Source organism: Acomys minous, assembly GCF_964271855.1.
Source record: "Acomys minous genome assembly, chromosome: 14".
NCBI classification, from domain to species: Eukaryota; Metazoa; Chordata; class Mammalia; order Rodentia; family Muridae; genus Acomys; species Acomys minous.
Window position 1 is genome coordinate 65,666,591 of NC_140496.1, and position 27,235 is coordinate 65,693,825.

Consider the following 27,235-nt stretch of genomic DNA (forward strand, 5'->3'; position numbering starts at 1 on the left):
ACAAAAAATAAAGGCAAATTATAGAAAGGAAACTGTAAGCACTTTTGTTTGTTTGTTTTTTGAGGTAGGTTTTCTCTGTGTAGCCTTGGCTGTTCTGGACTTGCGCTATAGACTAGGCTGCCTCGAACTGTCTGCCGTGCCTCCCTGAGCGCTGGGGTTAAAGGCATGCACCACCACGCCCGGTTTGTAGCATCTTTTTTATGACTATAAAGTTTAGACTGTTCTAGTTTCCTCAACCTTAACTTCTAAACTGTTTTTAGCCTCCCATGTTTTCCTTCTTTCTAATTCTATATTTTAAGTAAGCAACGTCATTGCAAAGAACCATTAAATCATTTCTATTTATATTTGCTTAGAAAGCTAACACTGATTTTTTTTTTTTTTTTGAGACACTGTCTTGCTGTGTAGAGCCCAAGTTTTCCTTGGATATACTAGATAGCTCAGGCTGACCTCAAATTCTTTAGTAGTCTTGAGTGCTGAAATTACTGCAGTATGTCACCACTTGCAGCTATTAATATTTTTTTCATGAAAATTTTCTTTCTCAATGTATGAAAACATATTTCTGTTACCATTGTTTTAAAGCTGTTGTTAACATTGATTGACCTTTAATCTGAGATTTCTAAAACTAACTTTTTTTTTCTTTTTTTTTTTTTTCTCTTTTCTTTTTTAGGTTTTTTGAGACAGGGTTTCTTTGTGTAGTCCTGGATGTCCTAGAACTCTCTCTGTAGACCAGGCTGGCCTTGAACTCATGGAGAGTCACCTGCCTCTGTATCCCAAATGCTGGAACTAAAGACATGTGCCAATATGCCCAATGTTAAAACTTTTATGTTATTTTATATCTTTTGTTTATATTTTGTTGTTATAAGTGTTTTGCCTGTATGTAGTGCCCAACAAGGCTAGAAGATGGCATGAGATCTCTTGGGACTAGAGTTAAAGAGGGTTGTGAGCTGCTGTGTGGGTGCTGCACATTCAACCCTACGTCTCCTGTAAGAGCAGCCAGTGGTTTTGTTTTTGAGACAGGGTCCTTCCTTGTGGCCCTGGCTGTCCCTTACTCAGCGTGTAGATCTGCCTCCCTCTGCCTATCATGCTCAGCTGTAGCCAGTGGGTTTTTGTTTGTTTGTTTTATGGGGGGGATTGAGACAGGATTTCTCTGTGCAGCGCTGGCTCCTGGACTCACTCTGTAGACCAGGCTGGCCTCAAATGCAGACATCCACCTGCCTCTGCCTCCTGAGTGCTGGGATCAAAAGGTGTGTTCCAGCACCACCAGGCATGTAGCCTGTGTTCTTAATTATTGTGCCATCTTTCCAGCCCTCTTCTCTTATATTAAAAAGTTATTTGTGTCTCCTGATTATTGAATATTAATATAAAAATTTACTTTTCAAAGGAAAATCCCTAAGAAACAGTTTCATGTTTTGACTTCAAAAGATCTGTCATTTATTAATGGAAATGTAGACATTGGCACCACCCCCACTTCAGTGGGATATACCCTAACTGTTGTCTCTTTGTGAATTCTTTTCTAAGTACATATTTCCAGCAACCATAGATTGGGAAGCAGCCAAGATGCTTTTAGAAAATAGTTGCTTTTACAAAAATAGATGCTTTTACAAAATAGTTGGATCAAAGGGCCAGAACTCTGTTAAAAATCAAAAACATTTAGAGAAGTTGGAAACAAAAATGACTTCGTCTGCCCCTAGGAGAAGCATTTTTTTTTTCAGTGACTTTTTTTTTTTTTTGCATCTCAAGGTCATTTGACTAGCATTAGTTGAACATACTAGTGTCATTCCCCCTGCCCCATCCCGCCTGGGAATTGAAGCTGGGGCCTTCAGCATGTAAAGCAAGCACTCTATCACTAAGTTATAATTTCACGCCCTTTCCTACACTGTCTTTTAAAGACAGTGGTTTTACTGTCTAACCCAGGCTGACCTTGAACTTGAGATCCTCCTGCCACAGTCTCTTGGGTGTTAGGATTATAGGTGTGTGCCACTATGCCTGACTTGCATATGAATTAAAAGATGTTTTTTTACATGTAGCACCACATAAGTATAGTCTGAGCAATCCAAGATGCTGAGTTGAGATGACCATGTGAACCTGAGAGTTGAGACTGGACAACATAGTGAGCCCTTGTCTCACCCTCCTTCTCTTCCCTCCCCCAGAACACCCTCCAGAGAAACAAACAAGCAAGTAAACAAAAATGGGCATGGTGGGGTAGCCAGGAGGCCCAGCTACTATGAGTGTGCCAGGAATGGTTCAGTTACACATCTTCCAAGCATATGTATATGTATATTTATATTGTATCCTGCAAGAATGAAACTTTTAGAATAAAATTTCTGAACTAAGTGATTAAAATACCATACTTTTCTACTGGGAATTCCATAGTATAGAATTACAAAGTGTCTTTTGTTAATTAGTTGTTTTCCAAACCTGAACTAATTCTAAATAATTTAGAATATGCTTTCTGTTACCTATTCAGTAGTCGATGTAAAATAAATGTTTTTGACAGTGTGAATCTTTTTCCTTTAGACTTGTTTGTTTTCAAAACAGGGTTTCCCTAAATAGCCTTGGCTGTCCTGAAACTTACTCTGTAGACCAGGCTGGCCTTGAATTTACAGAGCTCTGCCTGCCTCTGCCTCCCAAATGCTGGGATAAAGGCACAGCCCATCTTCCTTTAGGCTTTATTGGTCAAAAATAATTGTAGCACTAAGCTTGTAATTGTGCTGGTCACAGCACGATATGACTATAGTCTCGATTATGGGGAAGCTGAGCCTGAAGGAAGGATCATGTGAGGCCAGGCGTTGAGACCAGCCTGGGAAGTACAAGAGGCCTCTAAGCATGGTTATGAGTTAAGGTCGGACGATTACCATAAATTCCATTCTAGAAATATTTAATATTTAGACTAAATGTTGACTATGAGATCTCTAAAATATTTATACTGAACTACATTAGAAAATTATAGTTGCAGTTCTTGCTGAGTTTGTAGTTGGTGCATGGTGAGATGCCCCTAAAGTCTCATGAAGATGGAATATTTTTCTGCAAGTGAAATTAGTTAAAGCCACCTTTTATTTTCTTAGTAAAATTATATGAAGATTTGAGGATGTTAAAATTGCTAATCAGTGTGTTTGGGAGAAATCTCAGGGAGATAGTTTTAAAATGTGGTCAGAATTTAGTGAGTATAGCTCGCACTGACTTTATTTATCCTCTTGTGGACAAACAGGAGGATGTAGCAAAGGGAGAATCCGAGTGTGAGGAGCTGGACAGTTGGTCTATTAGAAGAGAAGTTTGTGTTTATCTGTTAACTGAAGCAGGCAGGTATTGCAGCACTGTGAAAATAGACATATTGCTCTTTAAACTGTTTTAAAACTTATGCTTGTATTTACATTTGTATGTTCCTCTGCACACCCACACCACGTGAAGGTCAGGGACAATGTGGAGGAGTTGGTTTTCTCCTCTGATCATGTGTGTCCTGGGGATGAAACTCAGGTCTTCAGACTTAGCAGCAGGCATTTTAACCTGCTGAGTCATCTTACCTGCCCCCCCAACTATTTACTCCTCGGCACCCCCCCCCCCCCAAGACAGGGTTTCTCTGTGTGTATCTCTGGCTGTCCTGGACTCACTATGTAGACCAGGATGGCCTGGAACTCAAAGGGATTCACCTGCCTCTGCCTCCCGAGCGCTGGGATTAAAGGAGTGTGCCACCACGCCCAGCCAATTTTACTCTTAAATCACTAAATATTTGAGTTGAGGGGCTGGGGAGATGGTTCAGCAGTTAAGAACGCTGGCTGCTCTTCCAGAAGACCTGGGTTTGGTTCCCAGCACCCACCTGCTGGCCCATGTCCTCTTCTGGAGTCCTCAGGTACTGCATACATGTGGTGCACAGACACACAGGCAAGGCAAGATACTTAGACACATAAATAAATAGGCCTGGTAAGGTGGTACATGCCTTTGATTCCTGTGCTCAGGAGGTAGAGGCCATTCTGGTCCATATAGGGAGTTATAGGTTAGCAAGGGCCTATATAATGAGAGTGTTTAAAATTTTTTTCTAGTTGAATAATTTTCATAACATGCTTTGCTCCTTATCCATGTTAGCCTCTCTGCATAAGAGACAATATGCTATTTGCTGATGAGAACATTCTAGTTGGCTGTACATTTGCATTCCTCTTTATGAAGAAATAAAATGACAAAACTTAAGCAGACTGAAAAGAACAAAATTGGTTCTCTACCAGCATGCACTTATGTGCTGTTAGATAGACTTGGTTAGAACAACTTGGTCCAGTAAGAAAGACCATGCTTTTTTACAGTCCTGTTAGTCGTCAGGTAACATGTCTTTGCAGCCAGTCTGTTAGCCTGTAATCCTTTGCATTGCTCTGAGGAATTTTTTTTACATGTATTTGTTTTGTGTGTGTATGAGTCTTTGCAAGGCACAGAGTGTGCAAGTCAGAGGACAGCTTGTCAGGAGTCTGTTCTCTTCCTCCACTGTGTGGGTTCTGGATGTTGAACTCAGGTTGTCAGACTTGACAGCAAGTGTCTTTGCTTTCTGAGCCATATTGCCAGCGCTACTGTAAGTTCATTTGCTTTTCTGTAATAGAAGTATTTTTTATTTATTGTCCCCAAATATACTCCAAATCATAATTATAATCCGGGATCTTGTTTTTGGAGCTAGGTGCCTCTGGCCTTACTCATCAGCATGCTGCATGGATCCCCTTTCAGACACATAGATGCCATCTAAAACTTTCTGATGTCCTTGTTCTTAACTGTTGTGCCTTGTTGAATCAAAGTCGTGGACTTTGAAACAAGTTCAATATTATTTCCTTCATGGATTAACTCATCCATCTGGGCTTGAGAAATGGAATGACCTGACCTCATCCAAAACCCAGTGTTGTATTTTTCACCCAAGACATTTCAGATTTCAATCAGAGACCCATTCTCCTGAATAATACCATTGACGGGCAAGCGAGCATACACAGACCTCCCCTTGTAACGGAAGCTTAGTGTAGCACCCTTGATCATGTTCTGACCATGTCTACAGATGGCTCAGACGGTGCTGTTTGTCAACCCAGAGCCTCTTCTTTCCAAGGAAACTCAGCTTGATGTTGATGTGCTTGAATCCCCCTGGAGGGTTCCCCTAGGGCCCTCTACAGTAACAGCCTGTGTCACATTTCCTGGAATGTGGACATCTGATGGTCTGTGTTCTCACAGTAGATGTGCCCTTGTTCTTGTAATTTGTCAGGGAGCTGAGTATTTACTATGAGTATTAACATTTGAAAAATACAGCTGTAGTGGGGAGACCTGGTGACACTCAGAGGAAGAATACACAGGCTACCAGGAAGAGACCTGATAGGCTGTGATCTTATAGTGGAGGATGAGGTCCCCTTCTGTCACAGACCTAGGGGAGGGGAATAGGGTGAAAGAGGGAGGGACGGGGGAACCGGAAGATACAGATGAGGGGATAACAGCTGAGATGTAATCTGAATAAACTACTTAAATAAAAATTAAAAAGAAAAATACAGTTGTATATGGCTTATACAAAAAGAGAGTACTGATCTGATTTTTTTCAGCCCTCCTAGGTGTAAATCTTTTTACTTTCATGGCCTATGTATTTAGTTGTGTCATTACAGATGTATAGGTAAGCATTTTAGGAGGCATTTTATTTTATTTTTTTCTATTGAAAACTTTTTTTTCAGCTGGGCGTGGTGGCGCACACCTTTAATCCCAGCACTCAGGAGGCAGAGGCAGGCAGATCGTTGTGAGTTCAAGACCAGCCTGGTCTACAATGTGAATAGACCAGGCCATCCGAGGCTACACAGAGAAACCCTGTCTCAAAAAACCAACCAACCAACCAACCAAAGAAAAGCAGTCTCACAAAATCCATAAACACAAAATTGGAAACCATAATATACAAAACAAAAAGATCAGTATGATTAAAAAAAAAAACTCAGACAAAGCTATGAGACCCCCCATCCATAAAAAAAAATCTATCTACAGAACTATTATTGAGTTTCTTTTGTGTTGGTCATCTGTTGCTGGGCATGGAACCTGCCCCTAAGTATGGTTTATATACCCAGTGAGACTCTGTTGGGGAAAACTAATTTTTCCTTTGCCAGTGGGTGCCAATTGGAAATAGCTTCTTGGTTAGGAGTGGGAGCTCCAGTCCGCATCCCCCTCTGTCTTGGACCTGTGCAGGCCGTGTCCATGCTTCCTGTGGGCGTATATGTGCATCAGCACTGTTATGTCTGGAAGGCACTGTTTCCTTGATGTCCTCCATCACCTCTGGCTTTCATAACCCTTCTGCTTCCTCTTCTGCATAGTCCCCGAGCCCTGAGGGGAGGGGAAGCTTGATGATGTCATCCTATCTACAGCTGAGTGTTCTAAAGCCTCTCCCTCTTGTGTGTTGTTCAGTTGTGGGTTTCTGTATTAGTTCCCATCTCCTGCAAGACGAAGCGTCTCTGGTGATGGCTGAGCGAGATACTGAGCTATAGGTATAACAGAATGTTGTCAGGAGTTATTTTTCTTGCTATTTTCCTTTAGCAGAACAATAGTGTTTGGTTTTCCCTTAGGCCCATGGCCAATCCAATCTCAGTAGAAGGAATCTAAAGTGTTGAAATATAATTGTCATTACCACTATCACACTGACACTACCTAGAAGTTACCTGTTTTAATTGAGCCTTATTTTGTTTAACTTCAAAATGATTCACGAGTGGATCATTGAGCATGTTTCCTAGAATAGAGGTGAATTCAGCCCAGCACAAAATTGTAAACTTGCTTAGAATTATAATTTTGTTCTTTTTTCCTTTTTCTTTTGTGTAACTCCATTGAGGAAGGGGTGGTGTTCTTGAGATGGGCTTTGTAGGTGATAGCATTGTATCACAGTGTCCAAGTGTTAGACATGCCTGATACTGTTACTGAGAGATTATTTTGAGGTACTTCAGACTTCATTATTTAATCTGTCATTCCTTCAGTGCATGGTTCTCACAGATTAGTACCTTCCCCCAGCGCCCCCCCCAGACAGGTTTCTCTATGTAATAGCCATGGGTGTCCTGGAACTCTCTTTGTAGGCTGGCCTCAAACTCACAAGATCCTCCTGCCCCTGTTGCCCGAGTGCTGGGATTAACGGCATCACCATGCCCAGCTACAGATTAGTACTAAGTCTGAGCTACTCTCCCCTATGCCCCACCCAGAGCCAGGATTTCTCTGTATAACTGCCCTGGCTGTCCTGGAACTCACTCTGTAGACCAGGCTGGCCTCAAATTTACAGAGATCCGCCTGCTTCTTGAGTGCTGGGATTAAAGGCATGTGCTGCCATGCCCAGCTTCTAAACCATATATTTAACACATTAAAGAAACAACTCAGTTTTGATAGGTAATTTCTTTGTGAAATACATACACTAAAAACTCCTAAGCAGCTGGGTGTGGTGGCACATGCTTTTAATCTCAGCACTCCAGAGGCTGGCAGATCTATGTCTAGAAAGTGAATCTAGGACATCCAGGGCTATACAGAGAAACCTTGTCTTGAAAAAAAACCAAACCAATCAAACAACAACCCTAAGACCTCCCAAGTAACATTGTCATTTCTAGGCAATTAAACTTACGCATAAACCATAAGACTAAGTTTTGTTGTTCCTGTCTATTTAGGCTAGCAATATGACGGCCGAAGAAACGGTGAATGTGAAAGAGGTTGAAATCATTAAGCTGATTTTGGACTTCTTGAATTCAAAGAAGCTTCACATTAGTATGCTGGCACTTGAGAAGGAGAGTGGAGTCATAAACGGCCTGTTTTCTGATGATATGCTTTTCCTGAGGTATGTTAGTATATTACTATGAGGCTTACATGGAGCTCTTCCAAAGAAGAGTATTAATACAGTAATATGTATAATATGCTCATGAAAGACCATAAGTGTAATCAACTTTTTTCATAATGGAATATTTGCAGTGTATAGTCATATTATCTGTAGAATGTTTTCAGTGGTAAGTCTTCAGTCACAGCCTTAAAATATAGTATCAATTTAAAAGTACTGAACAAATCCAAGGCACTGGAAAGGTAAAGACAATATTCTAAAATATCCACAAATAATGTATACAAGTGAATTCCACAAAATAAAGCATTTATCATAAAAATATATTCATTATTAAAAATAAAGAAAGTTCACCACTACTAAGAAACAATTGTGATTCTTGCACATATATATTTCAATTTTGTATGTGTATTTTGCCTGAGTGTATGTCTGTGCACCAGGTGTGTACCTGGTGCCTGTGGAGGCCAGAGTAGGGTGTCAGATCCCCTGCAACTGAATGAAGTTAGAGATGGTTGTGAGCTGCCGTGTTGGTGCTGGGATTTGAACACAGTCCTCCAAAAGAGCAGCCAGTGCTTTTAGCCAGTGAACCATCTCTCCAACCCCTTTTGTATATATTTTTAACAAATAGCATTTTTTCCCCCAGGTATTACTTAAGAGGTAGAGGCAGGCAGATGTCTGTGAGTTCCAGGCCACACAGAGCTACATAGCAAGATGGTTCAAAAATAATAATAATAATAATTTTGTCGTCTCACAGGGAGTCTCTGTGATTACAAATATATATGTTAAAACTTTTCCATTTAACCTTCTCCCCCTCCCTTTCCCTCTCCCTCTCCATCTCCCTCTGTCTGTCTGTCTGTCTGTCTGTCTTTCTCTCTTCTCACAGTTTTTTGAGACTGGGATTTTCTGTGTGGCCCTGCCTGTCCTGGGCTTGATTTGAAGACCAGGCTAGAACTCACAGAGATCCGCCTGTGTCTGCCTTCCGAGTGCTTGTGGTGGCACACGCACAATTTAGTCTTAGTGGTTCACCCATTTTAGATCATTGCTTCTAGTTTCCTTAAATATTCTACTGAGCAGGTTTTGTATGTGAGACTTTGTATCTTGAATTATTTTCCTAGGGCACAATTCTTAGTGGAGAATTTGCCAGGCAAGGGGAATCACATTATTTGCCACAGTGGAAAACTGAATATATTCCAAGCTGACTTGGGTGGAAAAGAAAACTCCAAACTCCCACATAGAAATATGTTCTGTTTTAACGAATCCAAATATCCTTGAAATGGAGTGCATATTTGAAAGAAATGAACTGTTCCTAATTCATAAACAGAAAGCTGAAAGGAGAGCACTGAGGCTTCTTATATTGTCTGTAGCTTATTAAGCTTGTTGCACTTTCCTGCGTCCCACCTTGTCCTCAGCCTCAGGAACCTACTTAGTGCTATCATGAGGAACCAGTACTGAGGTAGTGTTCTTTTGCCCTTGTCTTTTTTTTTTTAAATAAACCAATGTGTTTACTAGGTTTATTTACAAAAACATGGGGCTACATGCAAGACCATGAGTGATTCATAAGCAACTATAACACTGAAGTGCACATGCTTCATCGATGATAACTTGTAAGAGCGGCAAACTTAGAGCTCTCTACAGGGCTGCAAGCAGCTCCATACACAGGAGAGTCTCTCTCCCCCAGCACTTGTTTCTTAAATCCATAACTTTGTGTGTGGGGGTCTTGTGAATCCTTTTAGCTTCAGGAACTTCCTGAGATTTGTGAGTTGTTTATTTCTTGAGTTTGGTGAGCCTCCGACTTCCTTCCTGGAGATAACATTTCAATTAGTCAGATCTTCTGCTTCCTGTGTTCATAGATAAGCAGAGACACCAACCATCAGCAGCACCGCGGAGCTGAGGAGCAGAGCTATGAGGACTGGAGCTAAAGATGATGCCTCCAGTTAGATGATTTGTTTCCATTTTCTCTGCTAAATCCATAGTTTCTTCCACCATAGAAATCTGGGGAGTAGGGGGCTCCTCTCTATGAACCCTGAAACCAGGATTTGTGCCCTGAAACCTGATGCAAAGCAATCTGGGAATGTTTCCCTGTTGAACACGTCCCTTCACTGCTTTTTGTATCTGGTGGCCAAGCTCCCCTGGGCTCCCTCTGGCTGCCTCCTCCTTCTCATAGGCCTTCCCAGGGGAGGCTTGCCCTTGTGTTTTTGTTTTTTGGTTTTTTTTCTTTTAATTTTCTTTTCCTCCTTCTCCACCTCCTCTTTTTCCTCCCTGGCCGTCCAGTAACTCACTCTGTAGATGAGGCTGGCCTCAAACTCAGAGATTCACCCGTCTCTGACTTCTGAATTTTGGTATTAAAAACCACTCCAGGCTTGCCTTTGTCTTTGAATTGTTGATACCTCTGGAATTTAGTATTGGCCCTTGAGTTCTCTCCAGGAGCCTGTTGGTGTGTGGTGAGATTTTACTGGTCTGAGGTGAAATGGAAAGAATTATGGAATAGTAATTTTGTTAATCTAATGTATTCATCTTAAAGAGCAAACCTTTGAAATTGTGTCCTTCCTCCATTTTAAAGATTAACCCTCCCCTTTATAAAACTACTGTAACATACATTGTGACTGGTTGTTATTATTTTTAAATACAGTGTTAGGAATCTTATGCAGGTCCTTCTGTCCACCCATCTGTCCTTTTTATAAATTTACTGTTATCTTAACTCCAAAATCGAGAAATTGTTATTGTAAAAGAATAGTACTAATGTTTGAAGAATCAGAGGTTAATCTCATTATTTGCTTTTAATGTCCATTTTGTCATCTCTTCTGTCATCTGTTAGTGTGACCTGAATTGATGAACATTCTGGCTTTTCTTGATTTAGGCAGCTAATTCTGGATGGTCAATGGGATGAAGTTCTTCAGTTCATTCAGCCTCTAGAATGTATGGAAAAATTTGACAAGAAAAGGTAACATTTTATTTTAAAGTTTTAGTGTCTTGTCATTGGCAGCAGTCCAGCAACAGAACAGAGCAATAAATACATTAAGCCACAGTCTTGCTGTGAAGCAGCACACAGTGGATCCGGCTGCACTGGAGCGCTTTGTAGGATGAGTTACTCAGTTAACAGTTCTTGAAGACTGCACATCCACTGTCAGATTTACTCAGCCGGTAGTGTGTGTGCAGAGGCAGACCAGTGCAGAGTCAGAGACCGTTCTGCTGACTCTTGCCCTCAGTGTTGAGTGAGCAGCCAGCTGTACTGTGTGTCCTTATTAGTGTAACAGTGGCCTTCCCTCCTTCCTTCCCCTGGCTGCCTCTAAGTTTTATGCTTTATCACTGGCTTTTAGCAGTTTGATTATGATATGCTTAAGTGTTGTTCTTTAATTTGTTTGTTGGTTGGATATTTCCTGCTTAGGATTTGCTGGGGGGCTATATGTTTATTTTTCCAATTTGAAACATTTTTTGGCCATTACTTCTTCAAAAATGTATCTTTCACTTTGCATTTTCCTTCTAGGATATAATATTAAACGGAATTTTGCCCATAGGACTGAGAATTTTGTTTGTTTAGATTTTGTTTGTCATTCTAGGGACTGAACGTAGGGCGTCCTACATACTTAACAAATGTTCTCCAGTAAACCATAGCTTAGCACACCTCCCTCCCCTCCCCACCCCCTCCTCTCTTTCCGCTTGAGTCATGGTCTCATTAGTCTCAGATTGGCCTCAAACTCCATACTAGAGCATGAGCTTGAACGTCTGGTCCTCCTGCGCCCACCTCTTGGGTGCTTGGTTTTATATGTGTGTACCACCAAATTCAGGTCAGGAGGTGCTGGGGATTGAACCAGGACTTTGTGCATGGTAGGCAAACATGCCAACTGAGCTACATGCCCAGCCTACTACCCGCAACTTGAAAAACATTTGTTCAGAGACAGTGTCTTGCTCTATTACTCAGAATGGACTAGACTTGTAATCTTTGGTTTCCACATTCCAAATAATAAGGAATTTCATCTCAGCCTGGGCTATACATAGCATCTATCACATAAGTTTTTTGTCTTTTATAATATTTCTCTGAGATACTCTTTTGTTGTTGTTTTTTTGTTATTTTTTTCTGAGATTCTGAGAAAGTGTTTCTTTGTGTAGTCCTGGGCCTCCCGAGTGCTGGAATTAACGGCCTGCACCACCACCACAGGGCCTCTCTGAGATATTCTTTTTTTTTCTTTCTGGTTTTTCAAGACAGGGTTTCTCTGTATAGCGTTGGCTGTCCTGGACTCTTATTTCTAGACTAGGCTGGCCTCAAACTCACAGAAATCCGCCTGCTTCTGCCTCCTGAGTGCTAGGATTAAAGGCGTGCACTACCATGCCTGGCTTTCCTTTTCTTTCTTTTTAAAAATGTTGTATTAATGTACATTTTTGTTGTTGTTTTCCCCCCTGCATGTATATGTCTGTGTGAATGTGTCACGTTCCCTGGAACTGGAGTTACAGACAGTTGTGAGCTGCCATGTGGGTGTTGGGAATTGAATCTCGGTCATCTGGAAGAGCTGCCAGTGCTCTTAACTACTGAGCCATCTCTCCAGCCCCTTTGAGGTGTTTTTTGTTTTGTTTTTCGAGACAGGGTTTCTGTGTGTAGCCCTGGGTGTCCTGGACTTGCTTTTGTAGACCAAGTTAGCCTCGACTGCCTCTGCTTCCAGAGTGCTGGGGTTAAAGGCATGGACCACCATGCCTGGACCCTCTGAGATATTCTTACCTGTTCATTTCCTGTGGTATTTTTCTTTAAGCCTTTGAAATTAAATATATATTTGCTAGTGTATTTATTGTTTCTAAGTTTGAGCATCTAGTCATACCAGGTTCAGATTGTTTTGTTTTGTTTTTTCAAGACAGGGTTTCTCTGTATAAAACCTTGGCTGTCCTAGATTTGCTTTGTAGACCATAATGACCATGAACTCCCAGAGATCCCCTTGCCTCTGCTTCCTTGAGTGGTGGAATTAAGGGTAGTGGCCACCAAGCCTGACTCAGGTTCAAATTTTAATGAATTTCTTTCTAATTTTAAGTCACTTTTAAAAAATGTACTATTTGGGCTGGAGAGATGGCTCAGTTTTTAAGAACATTGTCTGCCCTTCCAAAGGATCCAGGTTCGATTCCTAGCACCCACATGACAGCTCACAACTGTCTGTAAATCCATTTCCAAGGGATCTGATACCCTCACACCAATGCACATAAAATAAAATTCTAAAAAAGTGTACTATTTTATATAAAGTATTCTTCTGCCCCTGTAGATTTCTCCATCTCCCAAATGCTAGGGACAGAAACCAGTGCTCTGCACATGCTAGGCAAGTGCTGTACTACTCAGCTATATTCCCAGCTTGAGACTATGAATTCTGTGATCATCCTTTGAAAATGTGGACTTGTAAAACATTTTCAATTATTTTATGTATAAGGTGGGTGTATCTGCGTGTGGATATGAGCAGGTGAGTGCAGGTGCCTAAAGACACCAGCGGTCTGGGGTCTCTTGAGCTGGAGTTACAGGAGCTGTGAGCTGCTTTCTGTGGGTGCTGGGAACTGAACTTGGGTCTTCTGCTAGAACAGCAAATGTTTGTTCTTCACCATTAACCAACCACCTTTCCTAAAAGTGTTGGTTTTTAATTCAGGCAAGTAGTTAACTTGCTTAGTCTCAAAAAGCACTTTTGTCTCTTTGTGGATTCTAGTGAAATTTCCTCTTGATCCTTTCACTTTTTTTTTCCTGTTGTTTTCCCAGAGTTCCGTGGCTTTTCCTTATTATATTAATCATTTTGGGAATAGCCGTAGTTTGAGCACTTGAATTAATACAAGTTGATTTTAGTGCATCTCTTACCCTGCCTCCCTTTTTTTTTCTTTTTCTTTCTTTTTGTCCCCTGTTGTTTTGTTTTCTTCACTCATTTTTCTGTCTGATCTAGCAGTATCAAGCCAGGATGGTGGAAATTTATTTTCTAAAGATTTATTTTTGCTGAGTGTGGTGTTATTTTTGTTTTCAGTTATGCTTATGCATGTATGTCTGCATGTACATATGTACTCATGAGACAGAAGACGATGCTGGATCTTCAGGTGTGGCAGTAAGCACCCTTACCTGCAGAGCCATATTCCAGACCAATTTGATCATTTTTAAAACAAAATGGTTGGCGTGGTGCTCTAGGCAGTTGATAGACTGTGGGCCTGGCATGTGCAGAGTTCTGCATTTAGTCTACAGCCCTACATGGAACAAACTTGGCCTGTTGTGCCTCAGAGGATCTGGCTTGGCCATCATTCTTTCTCTAACACAGTGTCTTGCCGTGTGGCCCAGGTTGGCTTCCAGCTCATGATCCTCCTTTTCCCACACCCCCTGCATCTGGGCTTACAGATGTGTGCTACCATGCCTGGTATTGTACAAATTTCTAATCACTTTACTGTTTCCTCCTTCACAGATTTCGTTATATTATCTTGAAGCAGAAGTTTCTAGAAGCTTTGTGTGTTAACAATGCAATGTCTGCAGAAGATGAGCCCCAGCATGTAAGATTTTTATTCCTGAAGGTTTGCGCCATAGTCTTGTTTTCAGCTATTTTATTCTGTAAACCAGAAGATTATTATCATGGGTTTCCCAAGTTTTCGTGTGCTGTAATGAGGCAAGATCTGTAGTTTTGCAGATGTAGTACTTTTAATCTGTAGTCCTTCAAAACTTGCTCTGTCTGTTGAACCAAGGTGCTCTGTGAGTGCTTCAATAGTATATATTCTCCTCCTGTAAGGTGAGTTAGACCAAGTCCTCTTAAACTTTTCCTTTTTTGCTTCAGAAAGTTTTACATGACCCTGGACTTATTAGTATGCAAATAAAACATTTAATGATCACAAACCATAAGGAATTTTATTTCAAAATGGTATACATATTGGTTTACCATATCATTTATTAAAGATGAAAGCAAATTTTTGTTTTGTTTTTGTTTTTTTGAGACAGGGTTTCCCTGTGTAGCCTTGGCTGTCCTGGACTTGCTTTGTAGACCAGGCTAGCCTTGAACTCACAGCAATCCACCTGCCTCTGCCTCCCGAGTGCTGGGATTAAAGGTGTGTGCCACCACGCTTGGCATGAAAGCAAATTTATATGCTAATGAAGTATGGATACGCACATTTGTTTAATTCTTTTATATGTGTGTATATATGTGAGGTGTACTCTGCCTGTGTGTGTGTGTATGCGCGCGCACGTGCGTGGACATACTTGTGTGTACATGGAAGCCAAAGTGTTCTCTTAGGGTGTCCTCCTCAGTTACTCTCGGCCTTGTTTCTTTGAGGCAAAGACTGGGAAGGACCCAGTGAGGCTGGCAGTAAACCCCAGTGATACGATACTGTCTCCACCTACTCCGTGCTGGGCTTATAGGCATGTGTGAACCATTCTTGGTTAACTCTGTCCTCTTACAGGCCACACTAGCTGGCCCCTGAGCTCTCTAGGATTGTCCTTCCTGTCTTTCTGTTCCAGCCCTGGGATTACGAACACGTAGCATACCTGGCTTTAGTGGGTTCTGGGCATCAGACATAGTTCATCATCCTACATGGCAAGTGCTTTACCTACTGAACCATCTCTCCAGTTGCTCTAGTCTTTTATAAAGAAAGGCATTTGAGTTTGGTTCCCAGCATGTATGTGCTGCCTCATGATCATCTGTAACTCAGTTTCAGGAAGTCAACACCATTTTCTGGCCTTCCAGGACACTGTGCACACATATGGTGCACATATATGCATGCAGGCAAAAGACTCATGCACCCAAAAAACAGAAGAAAGGCAGACTCCCATGTAGCCCTGGCTGGTTCTGAGCTGGCTTGGAACTGAGGATGACCTTGAACTTTTGTCTGGTTCTCCTGCCTCTGCCTCCTGACTCTTGCTCTTTGTTACATAAAGGGTTAAATTTTGGCTAAATATTTTATATTGCAGGATATAGCAAATTGTTAACATTTTCAGAGTTGATCCAATTTTAAAACTCTATCATTTATGTATTATTTTATGGGGGTGCATCGCCCACGTCATGGTGAAGTATGTGGGAGCTGGAGGACAGTGTACAGGAGTTGGTTCTCTCCTCCCACCATCTGGGTCCCAGGGATCAAACTGAGGTCCTCAGACTCTATCCTCTCGGTCACCGTGCCAGCCAATGGTCAATATTTTGACTTTATAATTGTTAATGCTTACAGCAACACTTTGCATAAATACATAGTGCAAAACGGCAGAAGTATGTTTAGGACCATTTTAAAAATTGTTGGAAATTTTGTCTTAATTTCCCACCAGAATTAATCAAAAATTTAAAACGAAACTCAAGCAACTCAAACATAAACTTTAGCTGGGTGGTGGTGGCGCACACCTTTAATCCCAGCACTCGGGAGGCAGAGACAGGCGGATTGCTGTGAGTTCGAGGCCAGCCTGGTCTACAAAGAGTCTAGGACAGCCAGGGCTATACAAAGAAACCCTGTCTCGAAAAACCAAACCCCCCCCCCCAAAAAAAAACAAAACCATAAACTTTAAATGAGTTTTTTGAAGCAGAATTGAGGTTTATTAAGGATATTTTAAAATATATTTTAATCACCAAGGATTAGGACAACAGTCCTCAATATTTATTTATTTGTTCTCTCTCTCTCTCTCTCTCTCTCTCTCTCTCTCTCTCTCTCTCTCTCTCTCCTCTTCCTCCTCCCCCTCCCCCTCCCCCTCCCCCTCTCCCTCTCCCTCTCCCTCTCCCTCTCCCTCTCCCTCTCCCTCTCTCCATTCACAAGGGTGGAGATCAGTTTGAGTGGTCTCCCTTCACCACTTGGATCCTGGGGATTAGGCTCAGGATTATCAGGCTGGTAGCAAACACTTCACCCGGTGAGCCACTTTCCTGGCTCAGTTCTGAGGACCTGAACTCTTGTCTCTATCCTGTGCAGCAAATGCTCTTATCTACTGAGCCACACCCACAACAGATGAATTATGGGGCACAGATACTTAGATCATAGCAAAACCCAAAGAATATTACAATGGAATTTTTTTCCACGATGGAGAAATTTTTTGCCAGATACTGATATCCACAAGTAGAAAAAACACTGGAATGAGTTTTAAAAACTCAACCTGTTATTTTGAGTTTGTCACTAACCAGTTGATTCAATCTGTAAGATAGGCCCAAACAGTTAAGTTCTAACATCAAATGTGGCTAACATTGGACACTGGGGCATGATATTGTCATCTACAATGCTTACACTCAAGAAACACACAATTGAGTTGAAAAAAAAAAAACCCTTAATGTTTTAGGTCCGTTTATATTTTTGCGTTGGGCCGTATTCATAGCTAACCTGGGGCACATACTTTGCGCAGGCTACAAGTTGGACATGCCGACAGGGTGTATTTAGTATCCACATTGTTGTCAATTATCTCAATCGAAGCTTCTTTCTGTTCTGTTTCTTTTGTTTTTGTAGTAATCCACTATAAACATTTCCTTTTGTGAATTTTGCTTTTTATCTCCATATGAATTTATTCTAAGACAAGTTGAGACTAAGAAAATGGCTCTTTTGCATTTGGGATAAACCAAATAATCAACTCTTTCAAACAGTTGACATTGTCAAAGCTGTGCATGGAGGATCTCAAATGTAATTCCAGTATTCATAAGACTAAGACAGCAGGGGCTTGAGTTCAAGACCAGCCTGAACTATATAGAGAGCCCGTATCTAACCACACTAACAAAATGAAATTGAAGTCCAAATATTTGCAAAGAATTTTAAGTCTGAAGTGAATTAGAGTGCTATTTTTGTGTTTGTGTGTGCGGTTTTTTTTTTGTTTTTGTTTTTGTTTTTGTTTTTTTGGGACAGAGTTTCTCTATGTAGCCTTGGCTGTCCTGGAACTCGCTGTAGACCATGCCAGCCTCTGCCTCTCTGAGTGCTGGGATTAAGGCGTGTGCCACCACGCCCAGCTAGAATGCTATTTTTGTAAGTAGAATTTTAATTTGTAATTAACCAAATTCTTCATTTGTAAGTTGTAACAAATCATCAGTTAAAAATTATCACACGTTCTACAAATGATATGTATGCTCTCTGGTGCCAAAATGTATCTGTTATACTCTCAGCTTTCATATCTTATTTTAAGGCGATCACTTGCCTTTCACCTCTTTATAGTCACCCTTTGTGTTTTTAGCTGGAATTCACCATGCAAGAAGCTGTCCAGTGTCTGCACGCTCTGGAGGAGTACTGCCCCTCTAAGGACGACTACAGCAAACTCTGCCTGCTGCTCACCCTGCCTCGTCTGACCAATCATGCTGAATTTAAAGACTGGAATCCCAGCACTGCGCGAGTTCACTGCTTTGAAGAGGTCTGTGTCATGGTTGCAGAGTTCATCCCTGCTGACCGGAAGCTCAGTGAGGCTGGTTTTAAAGCAAGTAACAATCGCTTATTCCAGCTCGTAATGAAGGGCCTGCTGTATGAATGCTGCGTAGAATTTTGTCAGAGTAAAGCAACTGGCGAGGAAATTACAGAAAGTGAAGTGCTTCTTGGCATCGACCTCTTATGTGGCAATGGGTGCGATGATTTAGATCTCAGTTTGTTGTCTTGGCTTCAGAATCTCCCTTCCTCAGTCTTTTCTTGTGCATTTGAACAGAAAATGCTTAATATTCATGTTGACAAACTTCTGAAGCCTACAAAAGCTGCGTATGCTGATCTCTTGACTCCTCTTATAAGCAAACTTTCTCCCTACCCGTCATCTCCAATGAGAAGACCCCAGTCAGCTGATGCCTATATGACTCGCTCTCTCAATCCTGCTTTGGATGGCCTCACCTGTGGACTAACCAGTCACGATAAGAGGATCGCAGACCTTGGGAACAAAACTTCTCCAATGTCACACTCCTTTGCTAACTTTCACTACCCAGGGGTACAGAACCTCAGCAGAAGCCTCATGCTTGAGAACACAGAATGCCACAGCATCTATGAAGAATCTCCTGAGCGGTAAGCATTTGCTCATAAAAATAAGGACATCGTCAGTTCCGAGTAGCCTGTAGTGTGCATGCAAATGCTCTTAGTGTTCATTACTTGGTAGTTTTAAGAATTTTAAGTTTATTTTTAAAGTTAGCTTACAAAGTAAAGGGTTTCATAATGCCACACATTTTATACATGTGTCATTATTACTTTGTTCTGATTTGTCTCCTTCTTCACTGTCTCCCCCATGCTCTTGCCCACTTGTGACTGGTTCCCCCTTTATGTTTTCATACACATCTGTTCCATTTTCCCTTTTCTCCCCTTCCTTAAGACACCTTCCACCCCTGTCACGATCCCCCTTCTAGTTTGATGACTGTACATACACTATATACATAAATATAATCCTAAATATAGGTCCTCCATAGAGAAAATGTGGTATTTGTCTTTCTGAGTCTCGCTTATTTCTTTTTGTTTTGTTTTGTTTTTGAGACAGGGTTCCTCTTTGTAGCTGTGGGTTTTCTGGAACTTGCTCTGTACACCAAGCTGGCCTCAAATTCACAGAGATCTACCTGCTTCTGCCTCCCAAGTGCTGGTATTAAAGGCTTGCACCACCACTGCCCAGCGAGTCTGGCTTATTTCATTTAATACAATAATTTTTAGGTGTATCCATTTTCCTGCGGATGCCATGATTTCATTTTTCCTTATGGCTGGCTAAAATCCCATTGTGGCAGGTGTGGTAGTTGCCTTGGGAGGCAGAAGCGGGTGCATCTCTGAGTTTAAGGCCAGCCTGGTCTATAGAGCAAGTCCCAGGATAGCCAATGGTACACAAGAAACCTTGTCTTGAAAAACCAGTAAACAATCAAATAAAAGCTCATTATGTACTGTGACCTGCTAGCAAGATGTACCCACTGGTGCACTAATGGCAAGACTGTTTTTGGGACAACTGAATTATAAACCCCTCTCCATTGGAGGGAATACATCCCTGGTGCTAAGCCAATGGCTGGGGAGGTTATAGGACCTAGAGGAAGTATGTTTCAGGTCTTTTGTTGGATGACCATCTAGCCAAAATACTTTCTAAATACTTATATTCATACTCACAGAACAGTGCTGCTCTTAGCCTGGGTTTGGAAAGTTTCTTTTAGCAGAGGTTAACAGTTAATGTGGAGACTCACAAATGGTCAAAGTACTGAGAACAAATGTTTGTTGAGTGCTTAGTTCTTTTGGGGAGTGCTGGGGTTGGTTTTCTGAGACTGGGTTTTTCTGTGTAACCTTGGCTGTCCTGGACTCACTTTGTAGACCAGACTGGCCTCGAACTCACAGAGATGCACTTGCCTCTGCCTCCCGAGTGCTGGGATTAAAGACGTGCGCCACCACACCCAGCTGAGTGCTTAGTTCAAAATGGAACATCTATACCCTCTTCAAGACCCAGGAAACATCATCAAAGGTGTTTTTGGCGTGAGCTGTTAAGTGCCTGAAGATGGAGAGGAGTTCCTTGAAACATTGTTTTCTGGAAGTGGCATGGCTATCCCAATCACCAGCTCATAGTAGTTGAGGCTACTAGCTCAAAAAGAAAAAAAAAAGATGTGCAAGTGGGAGGGGGAACTAATTGAGGAGCAGCAAGTCATCAGAAGATCAAAGGGATAAGAGAGGTAATTGGAGGGTGGAAATGATCACAAACATTCTACATGTATAACATCAGAAATAAAATACAAATTATCAAAGGCATATTGTATAATGTACAGGAAGAAATAAAATGGCCATAAAGTGGTCCACTGTGTATGCCCTACATTTTCTTTATCCATTTGTTGGTAGTTATCTAGGTTGTTCCATTTTCTTACTGTTGTGAATTGTGCAGCTGTTTAGATGTGTTGACTTGCAGCCTTTGAGTACATACTCCTGTGAGTACTATGGCTGGGTTACATGGTAGTTCTATTTTTAGGTTTTTGAGAAACCTCCATCTTGATTTCCATAGTGGTTGCACAAGTTTAAATTCTCACCAGCAATGGGTATGAGGTCTTACTCCATAACCCTACCAGCTTTAATCGTCATTTGTCTCTTGATGATAACCATTCTAACATGAGGTTAGGTGGGATTTTAAGGCAGTTTTAATTTGTATTTCTCTGATGACTAAGGACATTGAACACTGTATAGTATTTATTGTCTATTTGTATTTCTTGTTTTGAATATTATCTGTTGAATCATTAGCTCATTTTTTGATTTGGTGAGTTTTTATCTTCGGTGTTTAATTTTTGTAACTCCTTCTGTATTCTAGGAATCATTCCCTTGTTTGATTTATAGTTGGCAGTCTTTATGCTCTGCAGAAGCATTTTAGTGTCATGTAATCTCACTTTCTCAGTCCTTCGGATTATTTTCTGGACTATTGGAGTCTTTTCAGAAAGTCCTGCTTCTATGTATATGGTTCTCTGCGTGTGCAAGGCTACCAGTTATTGTAACTCACAGCAGCCTGGTGATGAGCGTCCTGCCACATGCACACATTCTTAGGAAGTTAGAAGGACAAGCTCCTAAGTAAAGGATGCCTTTGTGACAGTGACTAACTGCCTTCCTGATCAGTACAGCTGGGTTTTTATATATCCTTATATATTCTGCTAGGAGAGTCTATACTTTATAATTAAATTCTTTAAAGTGAAAAATCATTTAAAAAATCATTTAGTTTCTGTAGTTGGTTTCATTGTATTTTGTAGCAATAGGTAAGATGACATTTTTCTTTTTTTCTGATTTTTTGAGACAAGGTATGTATCCATGGCTGGCCCGGAACTCACAGTGTAGAGCAGGCTGGCCTCATACTCATAGAGACCAACGTGCCTCTGCCTCCTAAGTGCTAGGATTAAGGGTATCCATCACCACACCTGGGTCATTACTAACATTTTTGAAATTTATGAAAAGCAGAAATTGTTGACATTTTTAAAGAACATTAGGAATAACCTGACATAAAATACTCAAATTATGCCATTTAAAAGATCATTTATTAAAAATGTGGAAAGGTAGGCTAGGCATAGTGCTGTACACCTTGAATCCCAGCACTTGGAGGCAGAGGCAGGCTCTGAGTTCAAAGCCAGCCTGATCTACATATTGAGTTACAGGACAGCCAGGGCTATAGAGGAACACTGTTGTAAAAGAAACTTTTATTCACCTGTTTCAGTTGTTATCTTGGATGCTTCCTGTCTCTGTCTGCCAACCTAGGCCTTGTCCTGGAAGCTTCTAGGCCTAGAATGTTTTCAGCCTCTGAGACTTACTGCTTATACTTAGTAAGCTCACTCTTTCTTGTTCTTACTGAACTCTGGGCTGGCTGGTTCAACTTGGCTGTTCTGGCTCAAACTCCTTTCCCAGCTGACTTATTCTCTGCCTGGCCTCAGACTAACTCCAGCAATCTGCTCTAATGTTCTGGCTCTTTCTTATTGTCAGGCTCATTCAGTCTTCCCCTGAGTTTTCTGCCTCTGCAACCTGCTTCTCTTACTGTCCTGGTAAAAGTGCCTCCTCTATCCTCATTTTCTGTGCTGCTCCCTTAAGTAGCTTCCCTTTCCTCTACGTTCTCCTGACAGTTGGGCGTATCGTATTCTGCCAAATCTTTCTCTGAGTTGTCATTTTTTTTCTACCATTCAATTATATATTACCTTCAAGCATGGGTGCTTCCTTCTACAAACTAACTTTACCTTCATAGTTTGCGATTAAAGGTGTGTACTACCACGCCTGGACCCAGGCTTTTCTTTATCTGAAAGTTGCTCTATACCAGGCTGGTCTTGAACTCAGATCTGCTTGCTTCTGACTCCTGGATTAGAGGCATGTCTTTGTGGGGTGGGAATTGGGGGTTGGGCAGGAGGATCTGTGAGTTCAAGGCCCATCTAGTTTACAAAGTGAGTCCAGGACAGCCAAGGCTACACAGTAAAACCCTGTCTCAAAAACCCGAAACAAACAAACAAAAGAAAACAAAGATGTGTTTGTATTCCTGCTGGATCACATAGACCTAGAAGGTCTCTGGCTGTGATCTCTTGCCAGAACATCCACGCTGTCTCAAAATTAAAAATAAATAAATAAAAGAATCTTGAGCAATCATAAAAAAGTAGAAAAATCTGGCCCGGCAGTGCTGGCACACGCCTTTAATCCCAGCACTTGGGAGGTGGAGGCAGGTGGATCTCTGTGAGTTTGAGGTCAGCCTGGTCTACAGAGCTCCAGACAGCCAGGGCTATACAGAGAAATTCTGCCCCGAAAAACCAAAAAAAGAAAAAGAAAAAATAATTAGAAAGATCTGTTTTCTTTTTATGTTCAGTGTAAATAAGCTAGAGAATCTCTCTTAATAAACTCTAAAAAGTCTTAAAACTCTATAGAAACTTATGAGAAGGAATGAATAACAAAATTACAATTCATATTTCATAAAGATAATATAGGTATTAAATATCCAGCCTATATCTAGTTTGTTGATGAATCTGAGTGACAAAGAATGAAAATGAATTTTCTGAAAACACATACTACTGATGTTAAGTTAGAGACCCTGCTTCTCCAGTAAACATGTGTCCTACCTTGGCATTGCAGTGACACCTCAGCTGCAGCATGTGGGGATCTGAGTATCTCTTGAATACAAGAATTTGAGAGCACAGAGCAAGCACCCTGTCTCAAAAAAAAAAAAAAAAAAAAAAAAAAAAAAAAAAAGGATGTCTAAACATGCTCTATATTTTGAAAGCATTTTCTTTATTTAAGAAAAAAATACTCGGGAGGCAGAGGCAGGTGGATTGCTGTGAGTTCGAGGCCGGCCTGGCCTACAAAGTGAGTCCAGGACAGCCAAGGCTACACAGAGAAACCCTGTCTCGAAAAACAAAAGAAAGAAAAGAATAAAGACATCTATTTTTTTTATAATAGATAAACACTAAATCTTTAATAGTCTTTTTTAATGCAAGTAAAATTCCTCCTATCTCTGTTTTTCTACTTTTTTTGGAAGAAGTGACACACCTGTTGAGGCCCAGCAGCCTGTGAGCGGTGAGCCAGTGTGCCAGGGCTCAGGGTCAGAAAAAGAGCCTGCAAATGGAGCACAGAATCCAGTGCCAGCTAAACAAGAAAAGAACGAGGTAATATTTACTGACTGTAATGTGCTTCAAATTTCTTCTCTATGTAAAAATCAATAGTATTTCTTGTATAAAATTTAAGAGATTTTTAATATTTTGGAATAGTACAATGATTTTATATATTCTTTTTCTTTAAATGTATTTATTTTTAATTTATGTGTATTGCATGTCTGTGGGGTGTCAGATTTTGGAGTTACAGACAATTGTGAGCTGCCATCTGGGTGCTGGGAATTGAACCTGGGTCCTCCGGAAGAACAGTCAGTGCTCCTAACCACTGAGCCTTCTCTCCTGCCTCAATTTTATATAGTCTTATTATTGGCTCATTTTCTGGCTTGTCTCCAAAGAATTTATAGTATGTTTAATTGTCACTTATTTTACACTTTTAAGTAGAGGAATTTATAAAAAATCTAAAATGGCCCTCTCTCCCTCTTCCCCCTTACCCTCTGTCTACTCTTCCTGTCTCTCTTCTTCTTACTCTTTCTGTCTCTCTTTCTCTGGGGTACCCTCCCCCCTTTCCTCCTCTCCCCATGCTCATTTAATAAACTCCTTTACAACATAAAAAAAATAAAAATAAAAAATGCCACATATTGGCATTTCATGACTCAAATAATCAAATTTATATTAAGTGTGCCTACTTTTGATTTTAAAGGCATACTCTAATTTTTCTTATTATTTAATAAACAAGAAATTGGAAATGTATACTGGAGAACAATAACTTTTTTCTAAATCTAAGGTTCTATTTTTATGTGTTTCTGACAGGAAATTGTATTATAACATACATAGAATATAAGTTTTATGTGCTATTCCAAGTGTTAAATGTGATATTTCCTTTAAAAAATAATTCCTGGTGTATGTGTGTTTGTGTATGTGCATACGCATGCATGTGTGTAGGTCAGAAGAGAATTTGTGGTAGTTGGTTCTCTCCAGACTCAAACTCAGGTTGTCGGCTTGTCTGGTAGGCACCTTTACCCACTGGCCCATCTTTCCAGCCTTAAATAATTGGTTAGGAAGATGAATGGGAAATATTGAGACTGCTGAATTTAAAACCAGCTTTTACTCATAAAACCCAGTTTTTAGACAAACACATTTTTCTATCTATAGAAAAATATTACATGTTTAGTATTAAATATTGATAAGGTTAATATTTTTCTAAGTAGTAATACAGTCTTTCAAAATGTATGTAATTTAATGAATGCCAAGTTTATCATCGTCTGCATGTGTACTCCTGGACTGTGTGCCTGTTTAACTGTTTGCATGTTTACTTCAGTCAGGAGCACACAGTAACCTGTCATTTCAGTCAGCTGGTACAGAGTAAAGCAAAGGAGCTGTTAGTCTGTGACCGTTAACATGTGGATGCTATGTTATTTTTTCAAAGAGCAATGTAATTTTTAAATTGTCCTAGTTGTAATTTTATAGATGAAATTGAAGAAACATAATTCAATAATGGTCTGTTGACATGTATTGTTTTTCTAATATTTTTAAGCTTCGAGATTCCACCGAACAGTTTCAGGAGTATTATAGGCAAAGACTGCGCTACCAGCAGCACTTAGAACAGAAGGAGCAGCAGCGGCAGATATACCAGCAGATGCTACTTGAAGGAGGTGTGAACCAAGAAGACGGCCCTGATCAGCAGCAGAACCTCACTGAACAATTCCTTAATAGGTCTGTTGCCTGTCACTGTGAATAGGAGATTCACTTAAAGCCATTCAGAGTGCTCGGTGAAGGCTGGGTCTGGAGAGGTGGCTCACAGTTAAGGTCACGTGCTGCTTCTTACAGGAGACTCAGGGTTGGTTCCCAGCATCCGTGTGGTGGCTCAATGGGCTCCGAACCACCTACAACTCCTCCTCTGGCCTCTGTGGCACCAGGTACACACATGGTGCCCCTGTGTACCTGCAGACAAATTCATACACATGAGATCTTTAAGAAACATACAGTAACTGCTACTTTTCAGGGTTTTAGAATGTTTTATGTAATGCAGACTTACATAATGTCTTTCAGTTACAAAATCTAGTTTTCTCTTTGTTGCCCAAGTAAATGTAGCTACACTGTGGTGACCAGCTATGGGCTGGAAGCTGGTGGGCTAGGTGGATCCCACTTCTACCCAAGATAAAATAAGAGTACAGGAGACATTACTTTGTTTCTTTTCTTTTTAAATGCTAACATTTTACTGTACTAGTGTTTTGTCTCTGGTCTGTGCACCATGTGCATTCCTGGTGCTCACAGAGGCCGGAAGAAGTCATTGGATCCCTACTGCCTGGCTAATCTGTAGATTCTTTTGGATTCAGTTTATTAAAATGATTCTTTCTTAAAATTTCTTCTTGAACTATTAACTATTGTTTTTAATGATTGAAAGTTTATTTGTATATATGTAATGTATTTAAAAATCAAGAGGTGGTGTGGTGGTGCATGCCTTTAATCCTAGCACTCAGGAGGCAGAGGCAGGTGGATCTCTGTGAGTTCAAGGCCAGCCTGGTCTACAAGGCTACATAGAGAAACTCTGTCTTTAAAAACCAAAAAAAAACCCCCCAAAAACAAAACAAAACAAAAAACCCAGAAACCACAATACATGTATTTAAATGAGCAGAGGTGGTTGGAAGATTGCATGTCTATATCTAATACATATGAATATGTACCTAGACCAGTTTTGGCATGTAGGAAAAGTGGGTTATCTATCATAATTATGACTAGGCAGTTACAGTGATGACTTCAGTCTGTCTTGTTCATCAGTGTTAGGAGTAATGTGCTTGACTCTCAGTGTTGTGTACATCATTTGAGCCTGAGATCGACCCTATCATCAAATCTCCACACAAGGAGTGACTGTGATGATGATCTCACAATCTAAGTAGGCCTCAGCACTCACTTTCTTTTTAAAATTATTTCTGTTATTATTTATGTATTTTATACATTTATTTAATTTTATGTGAATGAGTGTTTTGCCACATGCATGTGTGTGTATATGTACCACCTGCATGTCTGGTAGGTATTCAAGCAGGTCAGAAGAGGGCATAGGATTCCTCAGAGCTGGAGCCAGAGAGTTGGGAGCTACCATGTGGGTGCTGGGAACTGAACCTGGGTCCTCTGGAAGAAAGGCAGTGCTCTTAACTGCTGAGTCATCTCTCCATCCCTGGAGAGTGTTTTCTTCCCATCTTGGATCAAGCTACTGCCTGTCTAGACGATCCTAATCCAATGAATTGCCACTTGTTGGTTTAGAATATCTTCTTCATGCCCACAAAATCCATGGTTGCTATATGACTTTCCAAAGAGGGACAGCTCACAGTGAATTCAGGGATAAAGGACCAAAAGGCTGTTGATGGTCAGTGGTGATTGAGATGTGCTCCCGTAGAAATAGACTGTCCAGGAGGGTTCATTCCTTAACACAATCAGAAATAGAAATAAAGTAAGTTAATTTCAGTCTGGAGCATATTTATTTTTTTGTTGCTAGTGTTTTTGCTTTTTGTGGTTTATTCTTTTTTTTAACCCAAGGTTTTATTTATTTATT

General features: G+C 40.7%; 1 protein-coding gene across 3 annotated transcripts in view; it reads left to right on the forward strand.

The window, feature by feature from the left end:
• WDR47 (WD repeat domain 47) overlaps positions 1 to 27,235 on the forward strand; it is a 61,888-nt gene that overhangs the window by 10,048 nt on the left and 24,605 nt on the right. For 2 of the 3 annotated variants that reach the window (XM_084757245.1, XM_084757243.1), the window contains exons 2-7: positions 7,623 to 7,789; positions 10,641 to 10,724; positions 14,185 to 14,269; positions 17,889 to 18,691; positions 23,613 to 23,739; positions 25,220 to 25,398. In XM_084757245.1, the coding sequence (XP_084613371.1) occupies positions 7,632 to 7,789; positions 10,641 to 10,724; positions 14,185 to 14,269; positions 17,889 to 18,691; positions 23,613 to 23,739; positions 25,220 to 25,398 (1,436 nt within the window). In that variant the 5' untranslated portion in view covers positions 7,623 to 7,631. The remainder of the gene's footprint in view (positions 1 to 7,622; positions 7,790 to 10,640; positions 10,725 to 14,184; positions 14,270 to 17,888; positions 18,692 to 23,612; positions 23,740 to 25,219; positions 25,399 to 27,235) is intronic. The other variant, XM_084757244.1, reaches the window with a different exon arrangement.